The 26,581-nt window shown below is 44.2% G+C and overlaps 10 protein-coding genes across 10 annotated transcripts; 7 read left to right on the forward strand and 3 right to left on the reverse strand.

The window, feature by feature from the left end:
* The first annotated feature begins 639 nt into the window (after nt 1-639).
* Nucleotides 640-2,521, forward strand: BDZ99DRAFT_127109 (uncharacterized protein). The gene is made up of 4 exons (XM_033712580.1): nt 640-806; nt 1,704-1,803; nt 1,854-2,236; nt 2,296-2,521. Exons 1-4 carry the CDS (start codon nt 757-759, stop codon nt 2,402-2,404), a joined length of 642 nt encoding a protein of 213 aa, XP_033582979.1. The 5' UTR covers nt 640-756; the 3' UTR covers nt 2,405-2,521.
* A 1,109-nt stretch (nt 2,522-3,630) lies between these two features.
* Nucleotides 3,631-4,980, forward strand: BDZ99DRAFT_457939 (uncharacterized protein). Its single transcript, XM_033718802.1, has 2 exons — nt 3,631-3,916; nt 4,135-4,980. The coding sequence occupies exons 1-2, from the start codon at nt 3,896-3,898 to the stop codon at nt 4,615-4,617; spliced, it is 504 nt and encodes a 167-aa protein (XP_033582980.1). The 5' UTR covers nt 3,631-3,895; the 3' UTR covers nt 4,618-4,980.
* Nucleotides 4,981-5,234: 254 nt separating this feature from the next.
* Nucleotides 5,235-5,770, reverse strand: BDZ99DRAFT_484765 (uncharacterized protein; the record flags this gene model as incomplete). The annotated part of the gene is made up of 2 exons (XM_033722665.1): nt 5,235-5,599; nt 5,665-5,770. 2 exons carry the CDS (start codon nt 5,768-5,770, stop codon nt 5,235-5,237), a joined length of 471 nt encoding a protein of 156 aa, XP_033582981.1.
* A 1,189-nt stretch (nt 5,771-6,959) lies between these two features.
* Nucleotides 6,960-8,600, forward strand: BDZ99DRAFT_127167 (uncharacterized protein). Its single transcript, XM_033712581.1, has 3 exons — nt 6,960-6,985; nt 7,045-8,083; nt 8,248-8,600. Coding segments are annotated over exons 2-3 (930 nt in total). The 5' UTR covers nt 6,960-6,985; nt 7,045-7,155; the 3' UTR covers nt 8,250-8,600.
* Nucleotides 8,601-9,493: 893 nt separating this feature from the next.
* On the forward strand, nt 9,494-11,335 carry BDZ99DRAFT_493930 (uncharacterized protein; the record flags this gene model as incomplete). The annotated part of the gene is made up of 3 exons (XM_033723273.1): nt 9,494-10,204; nt 10,259-10,393; nt 10,455-11,335. 3 exons carry the CDS (start codon nt 9,494-9,496, stop codon nt 11,307-11,309), a joined length of 1,701 nt encoding a protein of 566 aa, XP_033582983.1. The 3' UTR covers nt 11,310-11,335.
* Nucleotides 11,336-11,868: 533 nt separating this feature from the next.
* Nucleotides 11,869-13,962, forward strand: BDZ99DRAFT_127190 (uncharacterized protein). Its single transcript, XM_033712583.1, has 4 exons — nt 11,869-12,321; nt 12,379-12,900; nt 12,945-13,743; nt 13,811-13,962. Exons 1-3 carry the CDS (start codon nt 12,116-12,118, stop codon nt 13,741-13,743), a joined length of 1,527 nt encoding a protein of 508 aa, XP_033582984.1. The 5' UTR covers nt 11,869-12,115; the 3' UTR covers nt 13,811-13,962.
* On the forward strand, nt 13,749-14,706 carry BDZ99DRAFT_127186 (uncharacterized protein). Its single transcript, XM_033712582.1, has one exon. The coding sequence runs from the start codon at nt 13,821-13,823 to the stop codon at nt 14,553-14,555; it is 735 nt and encodes a 244-aa protein (XP_033582985.1). The 5' UTR covers nt 13,749-13,820; the 3' UTR covers nt 14,556-14,706.
* A 260-nt stretch (nt 14,707-14,966) lies between these two features.
* BDZ99DRAFT_457946 (aldo-keto reductase-like protein) lies at nt 14,967-16,552 on the forward strand. Its single transcript, XM_033718803.1, has 3 exons — nt 14,967-15,350; nt 15,410-15,930; nt 15,986-16,552. The coding sequence occupies exons 1-3, from the start codon at nt 15,143-15,145 to the stop codon at nt 16,328-16,330; spliced, it is 1,074 nt and encodes a 357-aa protein (XP_033582986.1). The 5' UTR covers nt 14,967-15,142; the 3' UTR covers nt 16,331-16,552.
* Nucleotides 16,553-16,613: 61 nt separating this feature from the next.
* Nucleotides 16,614-17,529, reverse strand: BDZ99DRAFT_493933 (SET domain-containing protein; the record flags this gene model as incomplete). The annotated part of the gene is made up of 1 exon (XM_033723274.1): nt 16,614-17,529. Exon 1 carries the CDS (start codon nt 17,355-17,357, stop codon nt 16,614-16,616), a length of 744 nt encoding a protein of 247 aa, XP_033582987.1. The 5' UTR covers nt 17,358-17,529.
* A 6,590-nt stretch (nt 17,530-24,119) lies between these two features.
* BDZ99DRAFT_375580 (uncharacterized protein) lies at nt 24,120-24,356 on the reverse strand (the record flags this gene model as incomplete). The annotated part of the gene is made up of 1 exon (XM_033714983.1): nt 24,120-24,356. A coding segment is annotated over one exon (237 nt), but the record flags the coding sequence as incomplete, so codon positions are not given.
* Between the last annotated feature and the right edge of the window lie 2,225 nt (nt 24,357-26,581).

Genomic DNA, 26,581 nt, shown 5'->3' on the forward strand with positions numbered 1-26,581 from the left:
CTCTCTTCAACATGTGAGTTCCAAATCTAACCCGGTACATGTTGTCTATGCTTATGTTCGATGAGAGGCGTCGGTTTCTATATAGGACTCTGGAGTCTAGCAAATTTGTGAAAAGAGCGCAGTTCGGAGACGGTAGTGTTAGATGGTCATATTGAGATGTCGACCGCGCAGCAGTGGCGCAATGTAAGATATGCTAGTGATGACCTGCAAGAGGCATGCATGTGCTGATGTGACGGGCTCTGGCAGAGGGCCATGAACAATTGGACGAGTGGAGGAAAAGACGGCAGAGAAAAGTTCGAGGTTTTCTGTGTCGGGAGAGCTCGGTCCGTGGCCCCACTAGCGCAGCCAATCACCGCTTCCTTCGCTCCAGAACCCAACCACCTCACAAATATTGGGAAAAAAAGCAAAGTCGACGGATCAGCTATCTTTCATCGTGGGTGGCGTCATTGAAGCAAGTCGGAGGATGAGAGGTTTGTTCGTGATTGGCGATGGCATCAAGCAGTCTCGCATTTCCAACGGTGTTGAGTATGTCTGCGTCTCTTGCATCCTTTACCTTCACCGTGACACTATGAGGATAACAAGGATGAGGATGTCTAGAAAAGTGTCGTGAGTGTGATATCTCTACATAGTACAGTCCACTGCATTCCTGGCTGTGGTGGGGAGCCCCTACATCAGGCGTCAGGCGTCTCCGCAAACAACGCGTGTCAAAACCCTCTAAGCGGACCGCTATTTTGGTTTCCCTCAACTAGCAAGGTCATGAATAGAAACCCCTTCCTCGACAAGTGGCAGAAGAGTACAAACTTTCGGTATGTGACAATACATCACCATTCTGAGGCCCTCCTTTCCTATCTTCTGAGCCTACTCAATAAATGTAACCACTCCTCTATACTCCCGGGATCGTTGTGTGTTGCGATGCCAATGTCTCACAACTGCCGGCAAGAACAAAGTTTGGGGAAGCGTGTCCGCGCAGCCTCCGTACGAGTACCTGCAGCGGCAACTGCACGGCCTTGTGGAGTCTCTAAGAGCGAATTGCGACCATTTAATTGGCCATACAGGTCGCTTTTCTCCAGGACGATCAATATGGGTGGTTCGGGGCAGCGACCAACCGATGACGGCACAGGGGCTGTACCAAGACGCAAGCACCCCTGGCAATTCACTGACTTCTGGAAGTGAGACATTAAAAACGTCTCCCAAGTGCCATTCTTCCGCATCGGATCGTCCCTCGAAGACCGCCCGGCTGGGCTCCCGCTGAGATGGTTGCTAAAATCTGACGATCCACAAGCCACTGATCAGTGATATGTCCCTTTTCAGGCTTCGCTTGAAAGCCCCAACTTGCACTACCCCTTGCACCCTTGGCCTTGCAGAGCATACTAGGTGAACCATGGTGGATGGTCGCAGCCACTATCTGGATGACGGGACGCCCTGCTCCTCATATACTGTAAGCTCGTCCATAAACGCAGAGAGCCGTCACTAGCCTTGTTGCTATCTTGCTATCTCTACGCCGTATAGTGTCCCCTCTGGGTCGTGTTGAGACTATTCTCACAATAGTTCTTCTTGTTCTGTCATGGCTCACCGTTTCACTTCGCTTTTGGGTCAGAGGCAGGATGACGAAATCTCTTGGTTGGGATGATGGCTTCATGTTACTATCTCTGTTTTTTTTTGCTGTCTACATACCGCGAATTCAAGTTAACTAGCTTCAAAAGCTCTTGTTTACATGTTACTCTACTTTCATTCTGCTCATCATCTACAACGGAGGATTTGATCATCTCCCAGTATCCTCCCAAGGTTGTCAAGAAAATAAACGTAAGCGCCGCCACCAAACAGAGCAGGCTCCGTTGCTGATGCTATTGCAGTATGTTCTACTCGCCGAGACCTTTTACGTCTTAGCGACCACATCACTGAAGATCGCACTAGGACTCTTCTTCCTTCGAATCCTCACGAAACCCTGGCAGCGGAAGACGTTCTATGTCATACTGAGCATTTCAAGTGTGTACGGATGCTTGTACATCTTTGTGGTCATCTTTCAGTGCAAAGACCCGCGAGATTTGTCCATCCATGTCATTACCGATACATGCCTCCCAGATACTTTTCTTCTCACTGCTGGATACCTCTACTCCAGTATAAACACTATCACCGACTGGACCTTCGTTTTGGTCCCGCTGCTCATGCTGAGTACCCCCAATATGGACCGCAAAACAAAGTTCTCCGTTGGGATAATCATGGCTTTGGGCGCTGTGTAAGTCTGTTCTCACTGCCAGAATTATGTTTGGACAATGAGGCTAACAGAAAGCGCAGTGGAAGCGTAGGAAGTATACTTCGGATAGTCTATGTAAAGGGGATTATATTCGGTCCGGACTTCTTTGATAATACAGCACTACTTCATAGGATTCAAATCGGGATGTGAGCTGACGGAGACAGCGAATGCTTCCTACGTCGCAATCTACCCAACGGTCGAGGCAGGCGCAGGGATTGCAGGGCTCTTGCTACGTTGCGCCCTCTGATGCGTCAAGCCGCGCAGGCCGTCCGAATCTCCATCCACAGGTCGTCGCAGTCAAGATTCAGCGATCAACGGAAATATTTCAAGTCGAGTCGCACCACCCGCTCTGGGACTGAGCCATTTGACCACGAGAGCTAGATTATGCCGACGCAAGTGACTGCTGCAAGACAACGTAGTACGGGCTCGGCCGCTGCATCGAACGATAACTTCGAAGTGGTCCCGACTGTGTCTTCCCGCTCCGACGGCGAGGACGTGGCCAGACTGGATCCCTGGTCGTCGAATCATCCTGCAGGCCAGATCGAAGGTCGTGGACGTCTATGTCACGTCCGAGGACAGGGTGTGGCATTGAACTTTTCGGGACGCAAGGAGTTGGCGGCTAGATTCTAAGGTGGCCGATTGACACGGCGTAGAACTTCACGTTGAGGTAATTCATGAGACTCTAGGGGCTCCAGCATGAACTTTAATTAGTTATCTAACGGTCGAAACTAACTTTTCTGGCTATGGAGAGTGCGAGACAGTCATCTTCTCGCGTGTCAGCTTCACGCACAACAAAACCTTATCGCTAGGCATAATGCATATGCGAGGTGATCGCTCGCCTGAACGTCGCGTGCGGTGGCACAATGCGTTGCTGGCGCCTCCTGCAGCCAGTCGACGTTGCTACTGCGGGTTCAGAGTTCGCAGACGTCTGTTGAGGGCGGAATGGGAGCGTGATGTTTCATGGGACTCGTTATCCATGCATGGGGGCATGTCGCAGCACTAGTGGCACCTCGTGGTCTTCGGATGGCGGGAGGGAGTGCGGGAGCGGTACGGCACCTTTGCCCGGATCGAGCTCCACAAAGTTTGAAAAGTGAGCGTTAATTTAGGGAGCAGGGGAGTCTGATGTTGAGTGAGGCGGAGATCGAGTGGGGGTGGAGCACATCTCGACACGTGATCTCGGCCCCAAACCGAGCCCCAGCCACCGCTATGCCACCTCCTTCCAGCCACCTATCCTACAAGGGGGTTAACCTGAGCGGGCTGCTCGCCCTCCCTGTCAGTTTTAGGGGCATTATAGTAATATCCTAGGAAATAGTGCGGGTACGACTATAATGCCCCCAAAACTGACAGGGAGGGCGAGCAGCCCGCTCAGGTTACCCCCTTGTATCAGCGGCGAAGCGTCCTTTCCGGCGAGAGCTGCTCTATCGCCCCCAGCCTCCATCAAATCTATCCGGCACAGATAAGGCACAGTCGCAATCATGATAATGGGGAGCTCCTGCGTGGAGCTGTCATGCTGCGACTCCCGTCTCGCTGCCTGGGCCTCTTCTCCTGAGCTCCTCTTTTCACACCCGCCTGATCCCTGGAATTCGCAACAACGGTACGTTGCGCCCTGAGAAGAAGAAAAGGAGGTTGTCACACGGCGCTATGAGTTCCCTGCCGAGTCCGGTAATTATCCTCCCATTCCCGCGCCTCAATTCCAGCCACACCCTCTCCTTCTCAGCTCTATCCCGCCTTCTCGAGCTCCCACCTCGTGGCAGACACGTTCCGTTCACGTTGCATCAGTTTCTCAAACTTCTCAAACTCTACCTGCCTACGGACGCGAACTTGAAAATGCCCTACCAACACTTCATCGAGCTTTTACACCTCGCTAACAAGCCCTCTAGTCCACTCCGCCCGAATACCAGCCGTTCACAGACGCCCACCCACACGAGCACCATCAACACCGACATGAACACGAACCATACACAGACGACCCCACGACCCCGAGCACCCACCAAGCCACGCATCTCCCGCCGCCAAAGTACCACGACGACCCGCCTGCCCGTCTCCCTCTCCCCCTACACCATGACACCCCCTCGCCCGCCTACTCCACCCCGCAACCCTCAAACGACGACGCCCCGCCCAGCTATCACGCGTCTGTAGCGGCGTCGTATCCTGCCACGCTCATTTCGCGCATCCCGCCCGCGTACTATGCGGCGCAACACCAGCAGCAGGACGAGGAGACGGCGGCTATGGTGTACGGGGAGGAGATCGGTAGCTTGAGCATGACTGTAGAGGAGTGGGTTGCACGCGTAATAGTCATAGGGGTCGTGTTCGGTGTGGCGTTTGTGGTGGCGGTTATTGCATGGAATGGATATCTGTGGTAGGGGTCGAGCTGGGAGTGGGAGGGTTGTAGTGAAGTGGGCTTGGGGAGAGATGGAAAGAAAGGAGGATATGGAGTTTAGAGTCTGTTTTGCTTACGCGATGGCTGGCTGGGCCTTTTGGATATGATACCTGTTTATGATTATGGAGTTGGATGACTGGGACGATGTCCTTCTTTACCTCAATAGTTGTACGTGAATATATATATTTGCGTTCAGCATTTCAGGGTCCATGACGTCATGTGACTTGCGTTGGTTGGTATATTCGCTGGATGTTTAACAAAATTACTACCACGGAAAGCTGATAGATGCGAAAATACTGGCCGTTGACTACGTAAGAGAGTCTTCAAGAAAGCATGCAATCACAGTAATCAAGTGTTCTCTTGTATCCGGACAGAACTTGAAGTGAATGTACAAATCACTGATGCGTGATCTTAGAGAGGAGAATTTCACGTTTATTGCGTCCGCCCATAACTACATATGTCACAAAAGGTTCTACGTTATTGGCCCTAAGACCGTCCATGCTCACACCATGGCAAAGACCACTCCATCAAGCCTCAGCAAGAAGCTGCTCATAGACCCCCGAATCCACAACCCTCCCCCAAGCATCCCCTCTCACCCCCCTACATCCCCTTCGCCGGCATCGTCGCAAAATGCGCCATAGCCTGCAAATTCTTCTCCGCGCTCATCTTCTGCTCACCCTCCTGCATCTTCGCCAGCATCTTGAAGTAATTGATATAAAACGCCGGCGTGTACGTATTGAAGAACTCGGCCTCCTCATCAAACGGGTTCGAGAACGTATGCGGCGCGCGGATGGGCACGGTCACGTAGTCGCCGACGGCAGCGTCGATGACCTTGCCATCCGGGGCGTGGAAGCGCACCACGCCCTTGGTGACGAGGAAGGTCTCGTCGTGCATTTCGTGCCAGTGGGCGGGTGGGCCGGCGGTTTGCGGGGGCAGGGTGAAGGTTGCGGAGCCGATGCGGTTGTCTGGGGGCGGTTGTTAGTGGTGGGGAGGTGGGGGAATGGAGGGGGGAGGAGGGAGGGGGAGGTACCGGTGCGAGAACCGTCTTCTTGAATGCGGCAGGTTATGTGGCCGAGCTTGAGGATCTCGCCTTGCTTTGCGGTGACGAGGTTGACGGGGACGCGAGGCATTTCCATTGCCTGCATGGCGGCTTGCTCGTTCATCGGGTCTGCCATTGTGGTGGTGGAGGGTCTGGAAGTCGAGTGGGGTTGAGATGTCTTCCTGTGTGTTGAGTTGGCTTGGTCAATTGAAGTGTGAGAGGTAGTTTTGGTGATGGACAGTAGGCTCGTGAGGATCTAGATATTTATACGAAGGGTCGGTGTGATGATGGGGCTTTATAGCTAACCTTCCTCTATCCAAGCCGGTCTAAGGTCAGGCCTGCCTCGAGGGGTCGATGGCTTATCCAACCCATGGCTTCTGGATGTAATGATGTACGACCTAGTGCACCAACTCTCGCAAAGCCAGGGTACAGACATACGACTTCATCTATTCCGTGACCAGTCAGCACCGTGAACGTTGAAACAAACAACACGAAACGGCGTTAGGAGGCTGCTCCGCGCGGCACCGGTGGCGGGAGGAGTGTTCAGCGGGGAGATCGCAGCCAGGATGCAGCCGGGACAGCATCAATACCTGCATGCTGTATGGCTGCCCCAGGTGGTATGCCGATGGCGCGCGTATTGAGCCTTCATTGGGGAAGCTATCTCCAAGTGGCATCTCCGACGACAACAACCTCACGACGTCTGGTCTCCATTATCTCGAGCTTCGGCCTCAACGGCCTTCCGAAGCTTGATCATCATAGATTAGATATGCTCGTGGTCTAGATGCACAGTCGTCACCAGCATGCGCTTCCCTGGAGATCACCTACGGAGGATCGGACATCATCGACGTTCTCCGCGTTCTGCGAATACCATTCTTCTACGGTCTGGAAATACGCGCATAGATTTCCGACATCTCAGTCTGATTGTTGACGGATGTTTGGAGCACCACAGACAGCGCTGTCAAGGTGGCAGAATCGCGAGGTGATCCACCAGGGCTGAACGACTGCGTCTTCATGATCATGTCGAATTACTGTTCCTTTACACAACTTAAATTACAGGGTAAGCTTTCTTATATCCCGCTTTGATTTCAAAAAGATCTCTGGAACACCACAGACGGTGTCAGGTAGGTGCCAGAACCTAACTTTCATCCACTCAGGCTGAACAACCACGTCGTTAGTATTATATTGAATCATCCTTCATCCACGAGCCTGAACTAAAGCATGAGGTCTCTTACGTCTCATTCCGATTGTTCAAAGACTGTTGCGACTCCACAAACGGCGTCATCAGTATGGGAAATTGTAGTCACTCACCATTGTCAGGAGTATCCCAGTTTCTAAGTAGCCAATCCACTGAAGGTAACTTAATTTGTACAGCATCGCATATTACACCGCGTCTCGGTTTTTGACAGCTCACGGGGGCATCTCAAGCAGCGGTGAAAAGGTGCGCTTAGACTTCTGACATGACGCTGTATCGTATTGGTCACTATGTTCCCAACATGTACCTCATATCTCCCAGGCACAGTGTGTCAACGGGGCTTGGCTGCAGGTGCAGCCTTTCGCCATGAGATGTGCGATTTTCAGTGGGCATGTAACTTCACGTCCCTCATTCACTTCCTCGTCTCCACCCCGAAACTTCACTCGAACAGCTTTCACCGGCATTGGGACATGATGGGTCGCCTAGGCAGCAACGATTTGTCGCTTCTTCGTACTTATAGACGACAAATCGCCAGAGTTCTTCTGATCCTTACGTTATTTCACCTACTTTCTTCTTTACACCACCACCGCTCCCAAGACCCTGCGATGGAGAGGGAGTCTACGCCTTTCTGGGCCACGTACCGCCTACGAAGCCCTGTGGAATGCTGCTATAACACCCATTTCCACCAGTTGTTCTGCAAGCACATCATCGCCACACCAACGATCGAACCATGCGCCAGCAACTGCCTTATGCCCACGCTGGCACCTCAGCCGACCCCAGAGCCTGATAAAGTTACTACGAATCTTGTCGACGAAGAATTCCTGTGCCCAAAATGCGTGGAAGAAGGAGGAGGATCTGCCCACACCTACGTTCTGCGTAATCTGAATTTACGCATCCAAAAGCTCGTCATGCGGCATTGCTACAAGTACGAAGAGGCTACGATCTTGAAGTTTCAAGAATCGCCGACGCCTGACACCCAAACAACACCGCTTTCCGGACGCATTCTACCCTGCTTGCACATCCAGCACGGTGTACCTTCACCATACCACATCCTCGAATGCGGACACACGGTGAAGGTGCTACCTGGTGACCCTGCCGGTTGTGCCTGTAACTGTGCGGGCCCAGAAACGGAATGCGATGGAGTGTTTGAGTGCGCCGCATGCCTCGCCACGGGTATTCCGATCGACCCCGTCCACGGTTACCGTGTGCCACGCAACTGTACGTACTTGTCTACCGAAGACATCGCAATGGAAGAAATGGCGGAAGATTTCGGAGGAATCTCTGTCGGAGGTCAATCACGGTCTTCCTATGCGGTGTCCGAGGAACATCTTCTCCAGTGTGGGCACCAGATAACTACGAATATCTTGACTAACTGTTGCAAGAACTGCAGTGCTCGCTGTGAAAACATCCTCCTTGCGAATACTCCACCAGCCGGCAAGTTCGATTGCAAGAAGTGCATATACGAGATGGAATGCGCAATGGCAGGGGTGGAAACGATGGATATCTAGTGCGTAGATGGCGGCTCAGAGTTGCGAGTCATGTCCACAATGCGGTAATGTCAATTCTCTTGCTTCATCGACCAGTTGCCTTTTATGAAAGTCCTACTCGTTTGAGAGAATAAGTCGGATCACGTGACGCACCGCTAAAATCCAGAGCGCGTCCAATTTACTATGAAGCCTAATCATCCCTTGAAGCCAAAATGCGCAGTACATGTTTGCAAAGGAACTCTTGAAAGTTGAAGGTCTGCCCGATGAAGTTGACAATTGAGGTACTAAGGTTAGACGGGTACGTGATGTGGGTAGCGCGGATTCTCTCCTCTTAAGTTCTCCAAAGCATGCGAGCTCTTTAACCTTGTGTTTTTACCCGAACCATCAACAGCGAGACATTTATCGCGTTGTAGCCTCAGTCTTCTTATCTTGCTGTCCGATTTTTTCATCTCTTTCGCCCTTTAGCTCTATGTAAGTAACGTATCGTTGCATGACTTGACATAGAACTGCTTCTATGACACCTCGCCTTATTAACAATGTGGCTGAAAACATGGCCCCTTTACGAACGTCTGTAAGCGGTGGGGAAGGAGGAGACGGACTAATGGCAGGATTGAAAAGCTGCAAAATATTGCATGATGATTAGATGCTTATTCTTCGCCGTCTCTGGCCACGAATCAGCACTTGAACTATCACTATAACGAACGGCATCACCGCAAACTAACGGTCGAGCCTGTAAAACAATTTGGTAGAAGATCAACGCATGCAAAGCCAACTTTAATAGGCCCATGTCATTATTTCCGCTTTGGGTTGCGTACTGCGAGTTCTGGTGGCCTGTGCGCTATAAGCAGTAGTCAACGGAAGTTTCATCCCAGACTACTGCACAACGCGAAACGCTTTCTGTGAGGCTCAGACGTTCTATCTTTGACATATTAGGAGAGGCAGTTGGAGCAACTGACTTGCGCAAGCCTTCTCGCTCCTAAGTCGTCGGGTTGCGTCGGGCTGCGATGTGCTATAAACCAACCCATCTGCTGGCAGGACGAATACAAGCACTCCTATGCATCGGAACTCGACTTAAATGACTCGAACAGGCAAATGTGACGTATGTCGGCAGAGAAAGGTCAGGGTGGGTACTCCCTCTACAATGCACTCAAAACTCGCATTAATAGCCCAGTGCGATGAACGTCGTCCTTCTTGTGGACAATGTGCGAAAAAGAGCCGGCCTTGTAGTTATGAATACGGCAAAGTAGCGTTCTTCGTAGATGAGAGTGAGCAGCAAGGTGGTTTATGCCCCAAAAGGCCCGCTGGTAACTTTGAGACGCCGCCACAGGCTCTTGCAGATACTGCCTGGGGTACGAATGGAGCCATTACTAAATATACGACACCAGAAGCCACCATTATCCTCAGTGTAAGATCTTCCCGCGGGTCTAAATCTGGAAATGGCGTCTTCCAAACGCTCACTCCGATCTGTGTTTCGAAAAATGTTAAATCCTCGACACCGTTCAACGGAGTTCCAAGAATTCCGAGGAGCCCAATATGCTCAGAAACGAAACTTTGCGACCAGTTCCTTGCAGTCATCGGTACTGATCCCCCGAATCAAAATCCCTCAGAAATCTGGGGAAGCTGGATCCGTCTCATCCCATCACGGATCGGCCAACATCCAGCTCTAGACTATGCAGCCGCTGCTTATGCCGAAGGCAGTGTTGCATACGTCAGCAAAGACCCGGCACAAGCTGCTGCGGCTCGAACAAGCTATTCGAGGGCACTAAAGTGTCTCCAGTCGGCGGTATTGGACAGGAGCTCCGAATTTCTGACCGAGACATTGAGTGCGATAAAGCTTCTCTCGACGTTCGAGGTATGCATCCCTCTGGCAAATCTATGATCGAGGGTAATTCTAACTAGCTACAAGTTACTCATGGGCATGGCATCCTTTGCCTGGGTATCCCATACTCAGGGGCTGGCAAAGTTGCTGGTTGCTCGTGGCCCAAGATTAGCGGACGACGAAATTGAGAGGTCTATATTCTACTCCAGCTACCCTCTTGAGGTAAGCCTATACTCCAAGTCTTGAAAAAAAAACCCCCTTCGATATCCTAACAGCCTCTTAGATTGCAGAAGCCATCCTCAGCGACTCAGTCTCGGACTTCGATAACGAGGACTGGCTTTTCTTTCCACCGCCGGAGACTATATCTGAGTATCCAGCTTTCGACACGGCTTGCCAGGCAGTGATGCAACAGTATGTCCGAGTTCCGCGTCTGATGAAACTCGTACGGACATATCTACAAGATCCCAATAACCTTATTCTCAGAAATGAGGCGGTAGACCTTGCGAGAAAGCTCTATCTGAGCAACCTAGACTCACTAGTTTCGACCGCCTTGGTCGATACTGCGGATCTTGTGCCCACAAACTCCCCAGATCTTCGAGAATACTACCCAGACTCATTCAAATACCACTCGATCAAGATATTAGACCTCCTCGTCCACTACTGGACGTGCCGGGTGTTCCTCCTCGGACTGATACAGACCCTGTGCAGTACACAATACTTCTCTTCGTCATTTCCACTCGAAGAAATCATCGAAGAGGATGAACGAGCCGCCGGATACATTTTAATGTCTAGCGAGTTCGCCGCGAGCGTGAAGCCCATGCCAACGGGTGCGGTCTTGATGATAATGCCACTACAAATTGCGTTTGGAACATGGCACCGCAGCGAGCGGCGACAGGGCTTTTATGGGGAACGCTGGAATCGTGCTGTCTGTCTGAAGAAGTGGAGTCTAGATAGTTCGAATGAGTATTTGAGTATTTGGGGTGGCCGGGAACAGTCGACGGATGAATTGGAAGCAAAGACAAGGGCTTTTGAAGGGGCGCCGCTTGAGCCCTGGATGCGTAGGAGAAAATGGTCTGTTGAAGAGACTCGTCACAAGAGTCAACGCCTTAGAAATGGAATAGTAGAGCCAGAGCAGTAGAGTATGTATCGAGATCGAATGCGGTTAGACTGTAATCGTCTCGGCTCGGCTTTCTCACCTCGCGTCTCACTTTACCCATCGTCAATGATAGAAATGCCTCCGCTCACAAGGATCTCTGCACCCATCCTGCAAGTCTCCTTAAGAAGTGGCCTCACGGGCACTATCTGCAAGGCTGAGTTCGGCCCTGGCTAGTCGGAACCCAGTTCTACGATCCGATTTCTGCAGAACCCCGACGCTGCCAAGCTCCAGTTTTCCGCCCCCAAGTTTCTTCGAGACCTCAATCTTCGGGTCGGCATGTCCTTGTACATCCATTATACAGCATAGCCACAGCCCTGACAAGAGTCTAGGTGGTCATTGGCCAGAGATGATGCTAAAGATGGGCATCCCCGCAGCAAGCCGCCCATAGCTACGCCACCTGCCTATATCGGGAATCTTAAGAATAAGACAAGTTTCCGTAAGATCGGGCTCTCTGTCTTTGAAAACCTCAACCAGTCCAATTAGCTCAATACATTACACATATGTGGCACCTGTCGGACGTGTGTATCGGCTGTACGTATACACAACCTTATGCACAAACCATGTATTATAACCTCGATGCAACATGTTCCACAGGCACTTGCCGATCAATCAACTGCGCCTGGCGTCCTACCTTGGTGGCACCGTCAGGCTGAAGGTGGCTGGGTAAAGCTGGACTCATCCTGCAACCCATGACTTTACAGTCACTTCTTTCCCGCTCAGCCTGATAATTATGTTTAAAAGTCTCTAGTCTACTCAGCCTTCGAAACCATTCTTCGACTATCATCATCATGACAGATCCCCCTTCTCCTGTAGAGGAGTACCGCTATCTACGTGTTGCGAATCCGGACCCACGAGAGGAATTGGAGAGAACTCATGCACCAGGAGAATTCGAGAGAGCCCAAGACTTGGTCGATGCTAGGGACAATCATTCTACTTATTCCTCACATGATAGGATCTCAGACGAGGGAGACTGGACAGAGCTGCGCAGTCTATAGTACGTCTTTCGCGGAGCGGGGTTGCTACCAAGACACCTTCTGATAGTGTGGCACAGTTCTCCCGATACCCAAAACCTTTCTCCTGCACCGAGACCAGACCCAAAACCCATATCATCTCGAGCAAATCCCTTCGAAAACTTGCGAATATATACGACGTTCATCAGCTGGGCCAAAGCTAGGGGCTTTGATGGATGGCGTATGGGCGTGCTGGCAGGCTGTTTTACAGCGGTCTCTGTTTGCTTGGCGAATGTGGCTATCCTGTTAGCAGGTGCTGCTCTATCTGGCGGCTATAAAAATGGCATTGCACACCTAGCACAAGGTTCAGCCGAATACGTGACTAGATGGAGTACCGCACTCCACATTTTCATCAACATTCTTAGCACGCTCTTGTTGAGTGCGAGCAACTATACAATGCAGGTTCTCAGTTCTCCAACCCGAGAGGAAGTCGACAGAGTTCACTCCCAAGGCAAGTTCCTTGATATCGGTATCCTTAGCACGCGTAATCTTCGACACATCTCCAGGAAGAGATTGATCCTCTGGTGGATATTGGGAATTTCTTCGATTCCGCTTCACATTTTGTAAGTGGATCAGAATTCATATTGATCTTGTCTGACTTTGGCAGCTATAATTCCGCGATTTTCGATGTTGTCGTTGGAAATCAATTCGATACGACAATGGTAGAATATATGTCCCCCGAATATACTACTCTAAACATTTCAGCTGCGCGAGACGATTCAACAGCGCACCGAAACTTGACAAATGGGCAATGGCAGAACTTTTACGATGCTGAAGCCGTCTCAGGCCTAGGCGATTTATCCCTCGTCGTCGATGAAATATCCCTGAACCTCCAGACATACCAATCGGTCCTGAATCATACTTTCTCCACGAACAAAAGTGACGCCTTCAACTTTACGGACAACTCGGTCACCATTCATCGGGATACAACGGCTTTCACGATACCAAACATGAGCGCGGAGGGATGGGTTCCGGCATTCAATTTGGAGCCTACCCAGCTTTACCCTATCCACGTTCGCTACGCGTTTGCACAGACAAGAGGGGGTGCGAATAGCAGATTGGAGATCAGTTTATTCTTTATGCTTATCGTGATATTCTCAAACGTTGTGAAAGCGATAGCAATGCTGCTGGTACTACTGGACGAGCGTCCTCTTTATCTTGTCACAATTGGAGATGCGGCCGCCTCATTCTTGAAAAGGCCGGATGCAGTAACGGCAGGGCTCTGTACACTTTCTAAAGACGACATGCTTATCAAGCTCGGCCGAGACCCAACGATGCGCATCCTGGAAAGCGAAGAGAAGGTCATAAAGTTGAAGTCACGTCTGAGTGGTGTATGGAAGTCTCGTAAACGACAATACGGTAGTGCGATCAGTGATGGGAGGCAAGCATTTGGAATGATAATGTAAGTGAGCCTTCTTCTTTCTATATAACTTAGCTTGTCTTATCTACGACTGACAACGCTATTCAATTTAGCTGCTCTCTCATGATCGCGGCCGGCGTTGTCATTTTCTCTGTATCGATCAGCAATGATGGAGGTTTAGGCTCTTGGGGCACATCTTCAACAACAACGCTCTCTATTGGATCGAGTAGGTTCGACGCGACAGGAACTCTCTTCAATGCGGGACTAGCCAATGTTGCACAGCTTCTCTTCTCTATCGGATATCTAACGTTCAACGGACTCTTCACCTGTATAGCGAATGCCATCGAATGGGACAACCTTGCGCTCTCCAGAAAAGGATTACGAGTTACAAAACCCGAGGGGCAACAGCGAAGCAGTTATTTCCTGCAACTACCATTCCGATTTGCAGTACCCCTCACTGGGGTCAGCTGTCTTGTCCACTGGCTGATGTCGCAGAGTCTGTTTCTCGTTCGAATAGACATACAAGACCCGAATGGCAAACTCGTGCTTAACCTTGGTTCCAAATCTGCTTGTGGGTTCTCAAGATTGAGCTTCCTGGTACTTTGCATTACCTTTACCTTGATTTTTTGCTTGGTTCTTGTCATGAGCCTATGGCGTTGGAGGATCAATATTCCGCTTGCGGCATCCTGTAGCTTGGTTATCAGCGCAGCTTGCCACCCCCCTTTGGATGAGGTTGATCCTCATCTAAAGGCTGTACAATGGGGCGTCACGGCGAAGGGCGCAGTGAACGGTATAGAGCACTGTTCGCTATCAACGAACGCTGTAGAAAAGCCTCAATACGGAAGAAGGTATGTTTGAGTAGATAGTTAGTCAAAGAATACTACCTTCTGCAAGGCACAGCAGAGTGCTCACATTTGGGTTGAAGTTGAGCTGGACGTGGTTCTCCTGGGACTACATAACTTAGTACTGTGTAGGTTTTAGGTGCCAAACAACAAGGGTTATGGGCGGAGGTACCTATAGTCTGCACCCAGTTTAGTGCGTGCACGTGTCCTTGCACGCTCCGTTAGTAAGCAAGCCTAACTAACTACTCTTTCGTGATAGGCTTTACCTAGGAACTCAACTCTGAGAACGCCGTACCCAAATGCGACAGCTTCAACCACACTCAGAGCATCTGAAGCCGGACTATATTTGAATGTTTCTAATCGTGGGGCTCTACAAAGGGTAGTAAGGCGCACTTAAGAGTAACCCCGGCATTAACCCCGCAAATATGTAATGTGCACAGCACAACGATGCAGAACGGCTTGACCCCTCATCGCGAATGCTGGCCGGAACTTACGTGACGCGATAGGCGTATATAACTGACGTACGGTGTCTTTTATCGACTCAATACCTCAAGGAACCACCACCAGCAACGAAGTAACGTAAGAACGAACTCACCATTCACAATGGCAACCGCCAACATTGACCATTTGCTCGCCGAATCGAAGGCCGAGTACAGGCAATTGGGCAAGTCCGGATTGCGTGTCTCGGTGCCCATTCTAGGAGCTATGAGTTTAGGGGACAAGAGGACTCTGCCGTGGTCTCTTGAAGAGAAGGAAGCATTGCCGATACTCAAAGCTGCGTACGATAGGGGCGTCAATACGTGGGACACAGGTATGAGACTCAACAATACATGTAGCATATGGACTTCCACATCTAATGTCCGGCCCCAGCAAATACCTATAGTAACGGCGAAAGCGAACGAATCATTGCGAAAGCAATCGAAACCTACAAAATCCCGCGAGAAAAGGTCCTCATCTTGAGCAAGTGCTTTAGCTATGTCGGAGAACAACCTGAGCTGCGGGCTGTACTTTACCGCGAGCAATTGCCTAAGTTGAAGGATTATGTCAACCAAGGAGGACTATCGAGGGCGGCGATATTCAACCAGGTCAATGCTTCCTTGAAGAGGCTGAACACGGACTACATCGACCTACTACAAATCCATCGGTACGACAAAGTCACGCCGATTGAGGAGACAATGGAGGCATTGAATGATCTTGTCAGAAGTGGCAAGGTCAGGTACATTGGAGCGAGCAGCATGTGGGCTACAGAATTCGCGGAGATGCAGTTTGTGGCAGAGAAGCACGGCTGGACGAAGTTCGTGTCTATGCAGAATCAGTACAATCTGCTCTATCGGGAAGAAGAAAGAGAGATGAACAGGTTCTGCAACAAGACGGGAGTTGGCTTGATTCCTGTAAGTTTCCCCAAGACATTCCCCGCTTTCTCCATTACTGACGAGCATGACGCAGTGGGCGCCCCTTTGCCGTGGCCATCTCGCTCGGCCCGCATCCCAATTTGGCACCACCCCTCGTTCCGCGGGAGAGCAGAAACAGTCAATGTGGACGACCGGAACACTGGAGGCTGATAAGAAGATCATACAACGCGTGGAGGAGCTGGCCGAGAAGCATGGTTGGAAGATGAGCGAGGTTGCCTTGGCTTGGATCAATAAGAGGATTTCATCACCGATTATTGGATTCAGTACTGTTGAAAGGATAGATGAAGCTCTTGGAGCACGGGGCAAGACTTTGACTGATGAGGAAGAGAAGTATCTTGAGGAGCTCTACCAGCCTCGTGCGGTGGAGGGGCATTTCTAGAGAGACAAAGTACGTACATATATCAATCTACCAAGGCTCCGGAAAATAGTGCGATTCGGTACCTTCGTTACACCCCTAAAATTTCAACATCTGTTACCACTGCCATAGATGGTGTTACCCAGGCAATAAGCTTTGTAGCGAAAAATTTACAAAGCTAAGCAATTAGAAGGCTGGTGCATATCTCGTCAACAACAAACAAAGCACAGTTTGTGGAATAGTAGCTAAAATCTTAGCTCGTCAAATAACCTCATCCGCTCCGTTATCAACCTCCAGGCTATATGCTCTAAGTATTCGGATCCGGGTACTTACACCGCCGATACCCACAGTAGCAATATTTCCCCTGGAAGTACACAGGGCCGTAATTCACCGTAAGCTCCTCTCCAGCCTTCACCGCCCTATTCCCCTTCATCATAATCGCACTTACTCTTGTCCTTCCCACCCGACCCGTTACCAGATTCGCCTTCGCGTTGCAAGAGTGGTTCACGAACCGCACGAAGGACCCTTCATACGTCGCATCGACGGTCCCAAAGACCTCCGAGAATATCGACGGACCCAGCGGCACCTCAACGTGATACCCCACTTCACCATAATCATAGAGATGCCCAGGCGGGTTCAAGACACCTGTGTACTCACCGACTACCGTCCGTGGCCCGATTCTCTGCTTCGCAAACACGCCCACGCCCATGCCTTCAACCTCTTTCAGCTCGAAGAGCTTCTTCCACTGCGCATCCTTCGCGCGGAAGGCTTCGAGGCTGCATTCGCAGTTGTCAGGCTCCTCGGTTTCGTCGCCGCATGCGAGACACACGCCCTGTGTGGTCGTTAGCAGGGTATCCAGACATGGTTTCCAGGTTTCTGGGCTGCTCCAGCCTTTTGGCGGCTTGGTGGACCATTTGGATGGGTTAAGAAAGACGAAGGAGCATTGATTTGGGGTTGTTTTTGAGCGGATGTTTTTGGCGATGCGGCGTTTGCCGGATACAGAGGTGAAGCGGAAGGGCTTTGGTTTTGAGGGAGCTTTAGGACGCGCCATAATCGGAGGGGTTTATGCTGTGGATAAATTGGTGTTCGCTGAGGTCTGTAAGTGCTTTCGCATGTCTCTTAGTGAAGTATGCTTCTTAGTACCTTTACTCTCTGGTGGAAAACAGCGTGCGGCGAACAAGAAGACAAAGATTGATGGATTAACAAAGAACAAAGACTCGGCCGACAATCGAATGCAACTTAACTAGTTCATGACTTTTGCAGCCTCTGGCAATAAGGCTTTGTGCCTTTGGAGACATAGACTCTAGTCATCGGAGTCTTTGTCCTTTTGTCTGCGGATAACTCCTTTTGTTATGAATAACTTAAGAATAGCTGTACATGGCGGACCTCACGACAAACGCAATTACGATCATGCCCAGGTAAAGTCGAAAACATCGAATCCAACTAAGATAATATCAGTCGTCGAACAATCACACGCAGGAATGTGTAAGCTAAAGAATTTCTACTACGAAGATCAACACGGTAAGAGAGTCAAGGCGCAAAACGTCCCACGAGAAGGTTCAAGTATTGTCTATCCTACGCCTTTCAAAGGTACCAAGTTCTTCCACAGCCAGTGGGCGAATTTGAAGAAGAAATCAAAGCCTGATAGCTGGACGGGAGCATGGCCCCCGACAACGCTCGCAGAGCTGGTGACAACTGACGGAGTTAGAGAACAAAACTGCCGAAACTGCGGTAGCGAAACTATGTGCGAGTGCGATATTAAAACATTTCGAAAGCACTAACGTCCATCCACCTATAACGGAACAACCGCCGTACCGGAATAAAAATAGGTACTTTAACTTTTAAGCTAAGAACTACGAGTACACTTTATAAAATTTACAATATTTTGCTAAGATTTAATATTAAGGCTACTTCTTTATCTCCAACACTGCACCTATATAAAAATTACGCTGACGTTAACACCTTACTACCAAACTTACAACAGCTTATCTTTATAGCTAAAACGAGCGGTACTTCTTACAGAGCCACCACAACGCATACACTACTATGAAAACCTATTAAGCGCATTCTGCCAGGCCTTAGACTTAAGTAGCATTGCTTTGGATATGTAGTCAGCCGCAAGGCTGCAAGTGGCGATTAATTCATGCGGAGTTCCAACCCCTGTCGGTACTTCCAATTAAAGCCGTCTAATTAAGGCGATCGCCGACCCTCGCCGAAACGACTCTGGACGTCCCTGCTATGCACTTAAATTACTTAGTTAATAGGTGGCTATATATAGTGTGGCTGCGTCTTCTATAGCTATATTATATAGCTGGCGGCCTTCTAAAGGCAGGCCCGAAAATAGACACCGCGACACGCTGCCGGCGCCCTTACTAACAGAGCTAAGTAGTATCCTTAGGCCTTATAAGTGCTATTTCTTCTATTTACTTCTATAAAGATGCGCTAACGGATTCTTGCAAACTAGGATACAGCGCGGCAGCCACAGCTCCTATATACTATACAACCCGCGCTTTTAGCATCTACCTACAAGTTCTAGATGCGAGCGAAGTGCTGCTAACAACTTTCTGCGTGCAATAAACTGCATTAAGGGCCCTCCGCCGTCCTACGCCTCTGGTTAGCAATAACTGTAGCAACAAAACAATTCTAACAACAGCAACCTACTACAGTTCTAAGCGAAACTGGCTTCCCTTTAAACGCACTTATAATAAAGTGTGCGCTATACTATAAGTGCAGGTGCAGATGCCTCCCAGGGACCAACTCCTCTAGATTAAGTAATATAAGGGTGTTAAACGTAATATAGGCTTATAGAAGGGAAAATAATTAATTAAGTTATAGAAGTGCAGTAACTGCAGAAGAGTTTATATACTATAGATTATATAATAAAGTTATATAATTATTCTAATAAAGGGACGGTTAATAGGGAATTTTTAGAGGTGTTATTAATCTCGGAACTTTATTTAACTAGGTTCCTACTCCTACTAGTTTATAAAGGTCTATTAATAAATCTTAGTTAAATATATTAATAATAGGCCGAGTTCGGGTAATATAGTGCAAAGTGTAAAAAAAGTATAGTAAAATAGTTCTACGCCTTTATTATAGCTAGAAAAGGCATTTCCGCGTTATATTTATATTTTATATATTTCTATATATAATCTATTATAATATTTGCTAATATAGTCCCTAAATTAACCTATAGGTAATTGCGACTACTAAATTTATTATAGTTTAGGATCTCTCTTACTATTTAAGGTTTATTATATACTATATTAATCTTTAACTAGTATTATTTACCACCGCACCTATATAAACGTCTATAACTTCCTATAATACAACTTTAGTTTAATCCTTTAATTCTCCCCTACTATATACTGTCTATAATTCCTAATAAAATTTTATTTACCCTATAAACGCTCCGCACCTACTATAGCACCTAATATTAGAAAACGTTTCTATATCTAGGGCCTATAATAATTCCTAGGCTTCCTATAACAGGTGTACTATAGTATAATAGATACAGAGATAATAGAGGCATAGTCTAACCTTTAAAAGTAAGTAATAGCTACTATCTAAGAACTATAAATTATTACTAGAACTATTACCAGAACTATTACTAGAACTATAACCGGTTGCCAGGACTGTAACCTGTTTCCAGAACCGTCGCCAGAACTATAACCTGTTGTTAGAATCCGGAGAAAGGGGGCAAGAAGAACAAGGTAAAAGAGGAAGAGGTAAATTAATTTACAGGTGTAGTATCTAATTTTTATATAGCTAATAGCTTTATAAAGAAGATTATATACTGCCTAAAAGTATTTTAATCTCTAAGGCAATATATTTATAGTATTATTTAGGGTTAAAAAGCTTTTAAAAACAGATTATTCTGCTATTTATATTAGTATTTAATATATATTTAAATATCTTCTATATTCCCCGGAAGCTCTTTAAAATATAAGTGGTTTTACTTAGTATATTTAAATTCTTTTTTAGTTTTTATTAAGAGAACTCTAGAATAAATATAATAATACCTGCAGCTACTAAAGTAGCAAATAAAGTTCCTAAAATATAGCATGTTAAATAACTAATATTAAAAGCTTATAACCAGGCTGCCTTAATTCCTTCGCCTAGAATTATAAAACTAGGATTACCGGAACTAAATAACGGCTTCGGAGAGGCGGCAGCTCTATTACTGTACCCCTTAGCTAATTAAATACTAATAACTTAGCTAAGAATTCTTATAGGAAAAGCTATATTCCTGTCTAAGTTAACGGAGCCAGAATTTAAGGCTGCAGCTAGTATAATTGTATTGTTATAGGCCTCCCGAATTGCCGCTCGAATACTTTTATCTTTATCCTTAAATCTAAGGAATAGTATAATAATATTAATATTCTATTTATTAGGTTTAGGTAAAGCTATATACTTAATAGCCTATAATATATTAGCCCTCTATTATATATACTACAAAATAAACAGCAGTACCTTAGCTACTATTATAGGTATTATACTGTCGAAAATAGCACTATTAGAAATCTTCCTAATAAATAAATCTACTTTTGCAATATATAAGAGGGTGTTGCATACTGCAGTACTATAGCTAACTTTATCTATAATACTATATAGAAACTTAGTCCAGTTTTTATAATTTAAAAAATTAAGCTAGGAATAGTTTCGCAAAAGTTTCTTTTAAATTTCTGGATGCCCAGCGTTAACACTAGTGTCTAGAACAGCGACCTTAATCCTTTTATCGCCAGACTTTTAATATTTATTAATTAAAGGCCAAACTCTATTATTTAGCTTTTTAAGCTACTATTTTACTAAATTAGCTTTTAATATTATTAGTTCTACTTCTATATTATTATATATATATATAATAGCTTATAATATAGGCCGTTATATTATATTCCTAAAGTTAAATAGAAAGCCTGCATTAATATAGAGACCTGCAGTATATAAAACTAAATCTATTAGCCCCTTTTTTTTAGTGTAAATTAGATATACTAGAAACTTTTTAAGCTGTATTAATCTAATTTTACTAATTTATAAGTGCTTTTACTAAGGCCTTAGTAGTAGAATACTCTAAACCTAATTTTTATTCTTATAGTTAGATATACACCTTAAGCAGAAAAATAGCTTTATTAAATTCTTTTTAGCGTTTCTAGGTTTATACTAGGCCAGCTATAGCGCCTAATATATGCGGATAGTTACTTCCAAGTACCTATATTATTGTCTCCTAGACCTTAATAAATAGCCTTTTAGCCTTATCCTATTATTATTAGCTATAGTAGGTCTATAATAAGTTATTTATACTAGTTAGTATTTTAGGGTACCCCTTTCCTAAAACTATCTCCCTTATCTTAATTAATTCTAAATTAAGCTTTTCCGCCTCTTTATATTACCCTTTACTCTAGTATATTAAGGCTAAATTTAATAGGCTGTCTATTGCGTTTAGATACTTTTTTCTAAGAAGAGACTTAGTAGTTACCTGCACCTTTTTCTATAAATATATAGCCTTATCCTATTTCTTTTAAAGCCGGTAAATATTTACTAGGTTGCTTATACTAGAAATAGTTTCTAGATATATTAGTCCTATTATTTTTATTTATAGTTCTATAACTTTTAGTTCTAAATCTTCCGCTTTATTAAAACGTCCTTAGCTTTTATATAATAAAGCTAGACTATTTATACTTAATAGGGTGTTAGAATGCTCCGCTCTAAGCACTTTTATTCTGCTAAGTATAGCCCGCGTTCCTAGTGTTTTAGCCTCTATCTATTAGCCTTAGAGCTAATATAATATTGCGAGATTAGCTACGCTTATAAGGGTATTAGGATAATTATCTCCTAAAACCCTTAAACTTATATCTATTACTTATATATTTAAACTTTCTACTTTTTTCCACCGGCCTTAAACTATAAAAGTTAATATAAGGTTAGCTATATATTTTAGTATAGAGGGATACTCTAAGCCTAGTATTTATTAGCAAATCTCTATTAGTTCCACCTTTAATTCCTCTACCTTATTCTATTACCCTTAATATCTATACGTTATTATAAGATTTACTATATAGCTTAGTATTTTAGGATATTCTTTACCTTATACTTTCTTACTTATCTCTATTATTTATATTCTAAGCTTTTTAGCCTTCTTTTATTTCCCCTAGTCTCTGCGTATAGTTATAAGATTAGCTATATAGCTTAGTATATTAGAATATTCTCGGCTAACTACTTTTTTACTAGTTTCTATTATTTAGACTAGAAGCTTTTCTATATTATTCTATTGCCCTTAGCTCTAAAATATTAAGGTAAGATTAGCACTACTAGTAAATATAAAAGGATACTCTGCACTAAGTATTTAATATTAGATTTCCAGTACTTATATCTCTAGCTCCTTTGCCTTAGCCTATTTCCTATAATTTCTGAGGGCTACTATAAAATTAGCTATAAAGCTTAAAGTTTTAGAATATTTCTAGCCTAGCACTATTTTACTTGCGCTTAAGGTTTATATAAACAACTTTTCCGTATTTTTCTACTACCTCTAGTTCTAGATTATTAATATAAAATTAGCTTTACTTATAAGTATATAGAGGTGGTCTATACTAAGGATTTATTACTAAGTCTCTATTACTTATACTCTAAGCTTTTTAGCCTTTTTCTACTTTCCCTAGTTTCTATATACTATCGCAAAATTAGCTATATAACTTAGTATATTAGGATATTTTTAGCCTAGCACCTTCTTACTTGCGTTTATAGCTAGTATAAATAAGTTTTCTACTTCTACTTTTCGCCCTTAGTTCTAGAATATTAACGCGAGATTAGCTATACTAGTAAGTATAAAGAAATAGTCCGCGCTAAAAATTCTTTACTAAGTTTCTATTACTTCTACTCTAAGCTTTTTAGCCTTTTTCTACTTTCCCTAGTTTCTATAGACTATTATAAAACTAGCTATATAGCTTAGTATATTAAGGTATTCTTAACTAAGCTCTTTTTTACTAGTTTTTATAGTTTAAACTAGAAGCTCCTTTATATTATTCTAAAGCCCTTAGCTCTAAAATATTAATACTAGCAGCGCCTTACTACTTAATATCTTCTTATCTTCTATACTAAATAGTTTTTTCCGAGCCTTTACTAATACTATAGAAAGCTCCTTAGTATTAGTATAAAGCCCTATTACCTAGGTATATAATACTATATTATAGAGTAATAAAGCCTACCTATTTAGCGCAACTTCGCTATTTAGCTGCTAACTTAATAAAAACCTTGCGTAAGGAAATAACGCCCTATATTTCTCCTAGTTTTTATAATTACTAGTAGGATATTCCTTATAAAAGATTTAAATACTTTTCTACTTCTACCTTTCTAGCTTTTTATACGCTTTTAGCTAATCTTAGGTAGCTGCTTATACTAGCCTGTATATATTAAAGGTTGCTGCGTTTTCGCTTTCTAAAATAAGTAAGAAGTTGCGTAGTACTATAATATTATCCTTATAACTATTATAGCTCTGCTTAGAATTAATATTATATCTATTTTAATTATACTAGCTATTTTCCTGCATAGCTTTATATTAAAGCAACGTTTCTAGAATCCCTTTAGAGTTAAAAAGGCTTATAAGCAATAGTAAGTTAGCTGCTAACTATTAACTCTAATAAATATATTTAAATAAAATTAGCCAGGTATTAATAAACGAGTTTTTAGCTTTAGAATCTTATTACACGTTTCCTATATTGCTTTTAAGCAGACGCGTTCTTTTACTTTTATTTTTAAACGCTTTTAGATACTAATTTATAGAAAACCGGGGCGCTTTTTATAAAATATATACAGCTGCTTATATAATAGTAAGCGGTATATATCTAAGCGCTGCTATAAGCTTAGCAATATCGCCTCTATTTTCTTGCGTTCCTAGCTTCTTTTTATAGAAAGCTAGTATATACGCCTTTTTTATCGGTTCTACAGTAATAATATTATTGCGCTTAGCCAGTTCTAGCGCTGCCTTCTTATTTCGCGTTATAATAAAAATTAAGCCGTGCTTGTAGTAGAGAAGGTACTTGCGTAAGGGTCTAGAAGTAGTTTTTAAGTCGGCAGCCTAGCTATTAAAAAGAAAGTAAGCGTTGTCAACGTTATTAAAAATAAGCAGCTACCGCTTTTTACTATTACGTAGCTAGTTATATACTAGCTTAAAAATATTAGCTATAGGGTTCTGCCGCCTATAGATCTTAATATTATTAGTAATATTATAATAGCTCTATTTAAACTAAGCCGCGTTACTGGTATATACCTAGAATATCTACGTTTTAGGCGATTACTTATACGTAAAATAGGCATGCTTAATAGTAAGCTGCAACTTACTTTTCTAGTATTAGCGGATAGTATAGTACTGTTAATAATATACACTATTTACTCTATACCGCCTATACTAATAAGCGCCACCTATAACGCCGGCGCAGCGTATTTTTAGCTAACCTAATTAAGTATTATTCCTAGTTTAATAAAGTCGGTATTACAGGTATAGGGTATTATAATTAATAGGTATAGTAGAGTTTTTTATTGCTCTAGAAGTAGGGTTTCTATTAGTACTTACTTAGACCCTGCAGAGCTTAAATAGTTCTATAATTTACTAGGCAGCTAGTAAATACTATTAACAGGGCTGTTAATAATACTAGCTTAGAAGCTAGAATTCTTATTACTAAATAATATAGTATTAGCTATAATATTATAGTATAGTAGTAGTGCAGTAATCGGCGGTAAAATCTGCGGTAAAGCGCTAGCAGGATTTTAGCCTGGTAGTTTTAGCGCGCGTCTGCTACTGCCTAAGCTGCACGCAATTCTAGCCTTTTTATAGGTTAGAAGTTAGAATAGTAAATAGCGCACCTGCAGCTATATAATAAAAGTTCTTACCTATTCCTATATAGCTATCTAGGTAGCCTTCTAATAGGCTTCTATAGTGCTTTAAATCTTTTTCTTTTTTTTCTACCTATAGAAGCTGCTTTTATTTATATAATATCTATCTAAATAGTAATTAATTACTAATCTCTAGTAAAAGCAATTAAGAATACTAAGATATATATATTTTAAGTCTCCGAACAATAACTATACCCTAGATAATAATATCTAGCTTAGCTGCGTCTGGCGCAAACCCTAAAACCCTAGGATATTTATTAGTTCCTATGCTAAAATTCTAAAAAATATTAAAATTAATTATACCTATAAGGGCTCTTAGACTATAGGGCTTAGTTATAAGTTCTATAGTAACCTCGGCCTATTTACTAAAATTGCCCAGCTTTCTATATAACTTGCTGCCTATATTTAATAGGGAAAAACTAAAAATAGCTTCTACTAAGTCCCTATACTTAATATATATTTATTTAAGCCTACGCTAAAGTATATAAAAAATAGTATTACATTTATATTAGTAGAAATAATTAGGTTTAGTAATAGCTTATATATAATTACAGGTGTTAAAATCGCTAGAGGCAGGGAAGGCTTAAATATAAAATTAAGTAACTTTAGGGTTAATACTAAAGCTAGCGTGAATTAGATTATAGGAAACGTGCTAATTTATATTAGCGAGCGATTTATTTATATAAAAGGCTTGTATAATAACTAGGGATTTAAATTAACCGCAGATTTTATCTTTATATATTATATTCGGGAGATCTTCTATAAAAAAGGGGTTTTTAAAATAAAGGAGTATAATAAAGGAGCAGTGCTTTAGGGGGATATTAGCGCTGTTAGAAATAGTAAAAACGCGAAGCCGGACTTTTTTATTAAGGATACTAAGATAGATAATATTAATCTTAAGGTTAATAGCGAAAAGTTCTCTTTTATTAATAATAACAGAGAAAAGTATAATTTCGTGCTTTAAGATAGTATAGGAATTAATTTTCTTAAGATTAATTAGCCTAAAGTATAGTGCTTGCGGCTGTATAGCGAAAATATAGGAACTAAGTATAAATATATATACTAAAGACACTAGAGCCTTAGTTTAGAAAGCTTAATAATATCTTTTTTACTTATACTCTTTGTAATTTGCAACGCTATAAGTAGTACTTTAATTTAAATAGTTATTATTATAATATAAATAAGTTATTCTATACTATATTAGAGCTGTGCTAAAGTATAGTATTTACGGCTTATTATACTATATACTAATAGGATAACGCTATACTATATTTATTAGCTAGGGCCTAATTATAGTATAGCGTATACTTTATTATAAGTGCGTTTAAAGGGAAGCCGGTTTTACTAAAAACTATATAAGGTATTACTAGGAGATAATATATATAATAT

Source organism: Mytilinidion resinicola (genome assembly GCF_010093595.1).
Source record: "Mytilinidion resinicola strain CBS 304.34 unplaced genomic scaffold BDZ99scaffold_2, whole genome shotgun sequence".
NCBI lineage: Eukaryota > Fungi > Ascomycota > Dothideomycetes > Mytilinidiales > Mytilinidiaceae > Mytilinidion > Mytilinidion resinicola.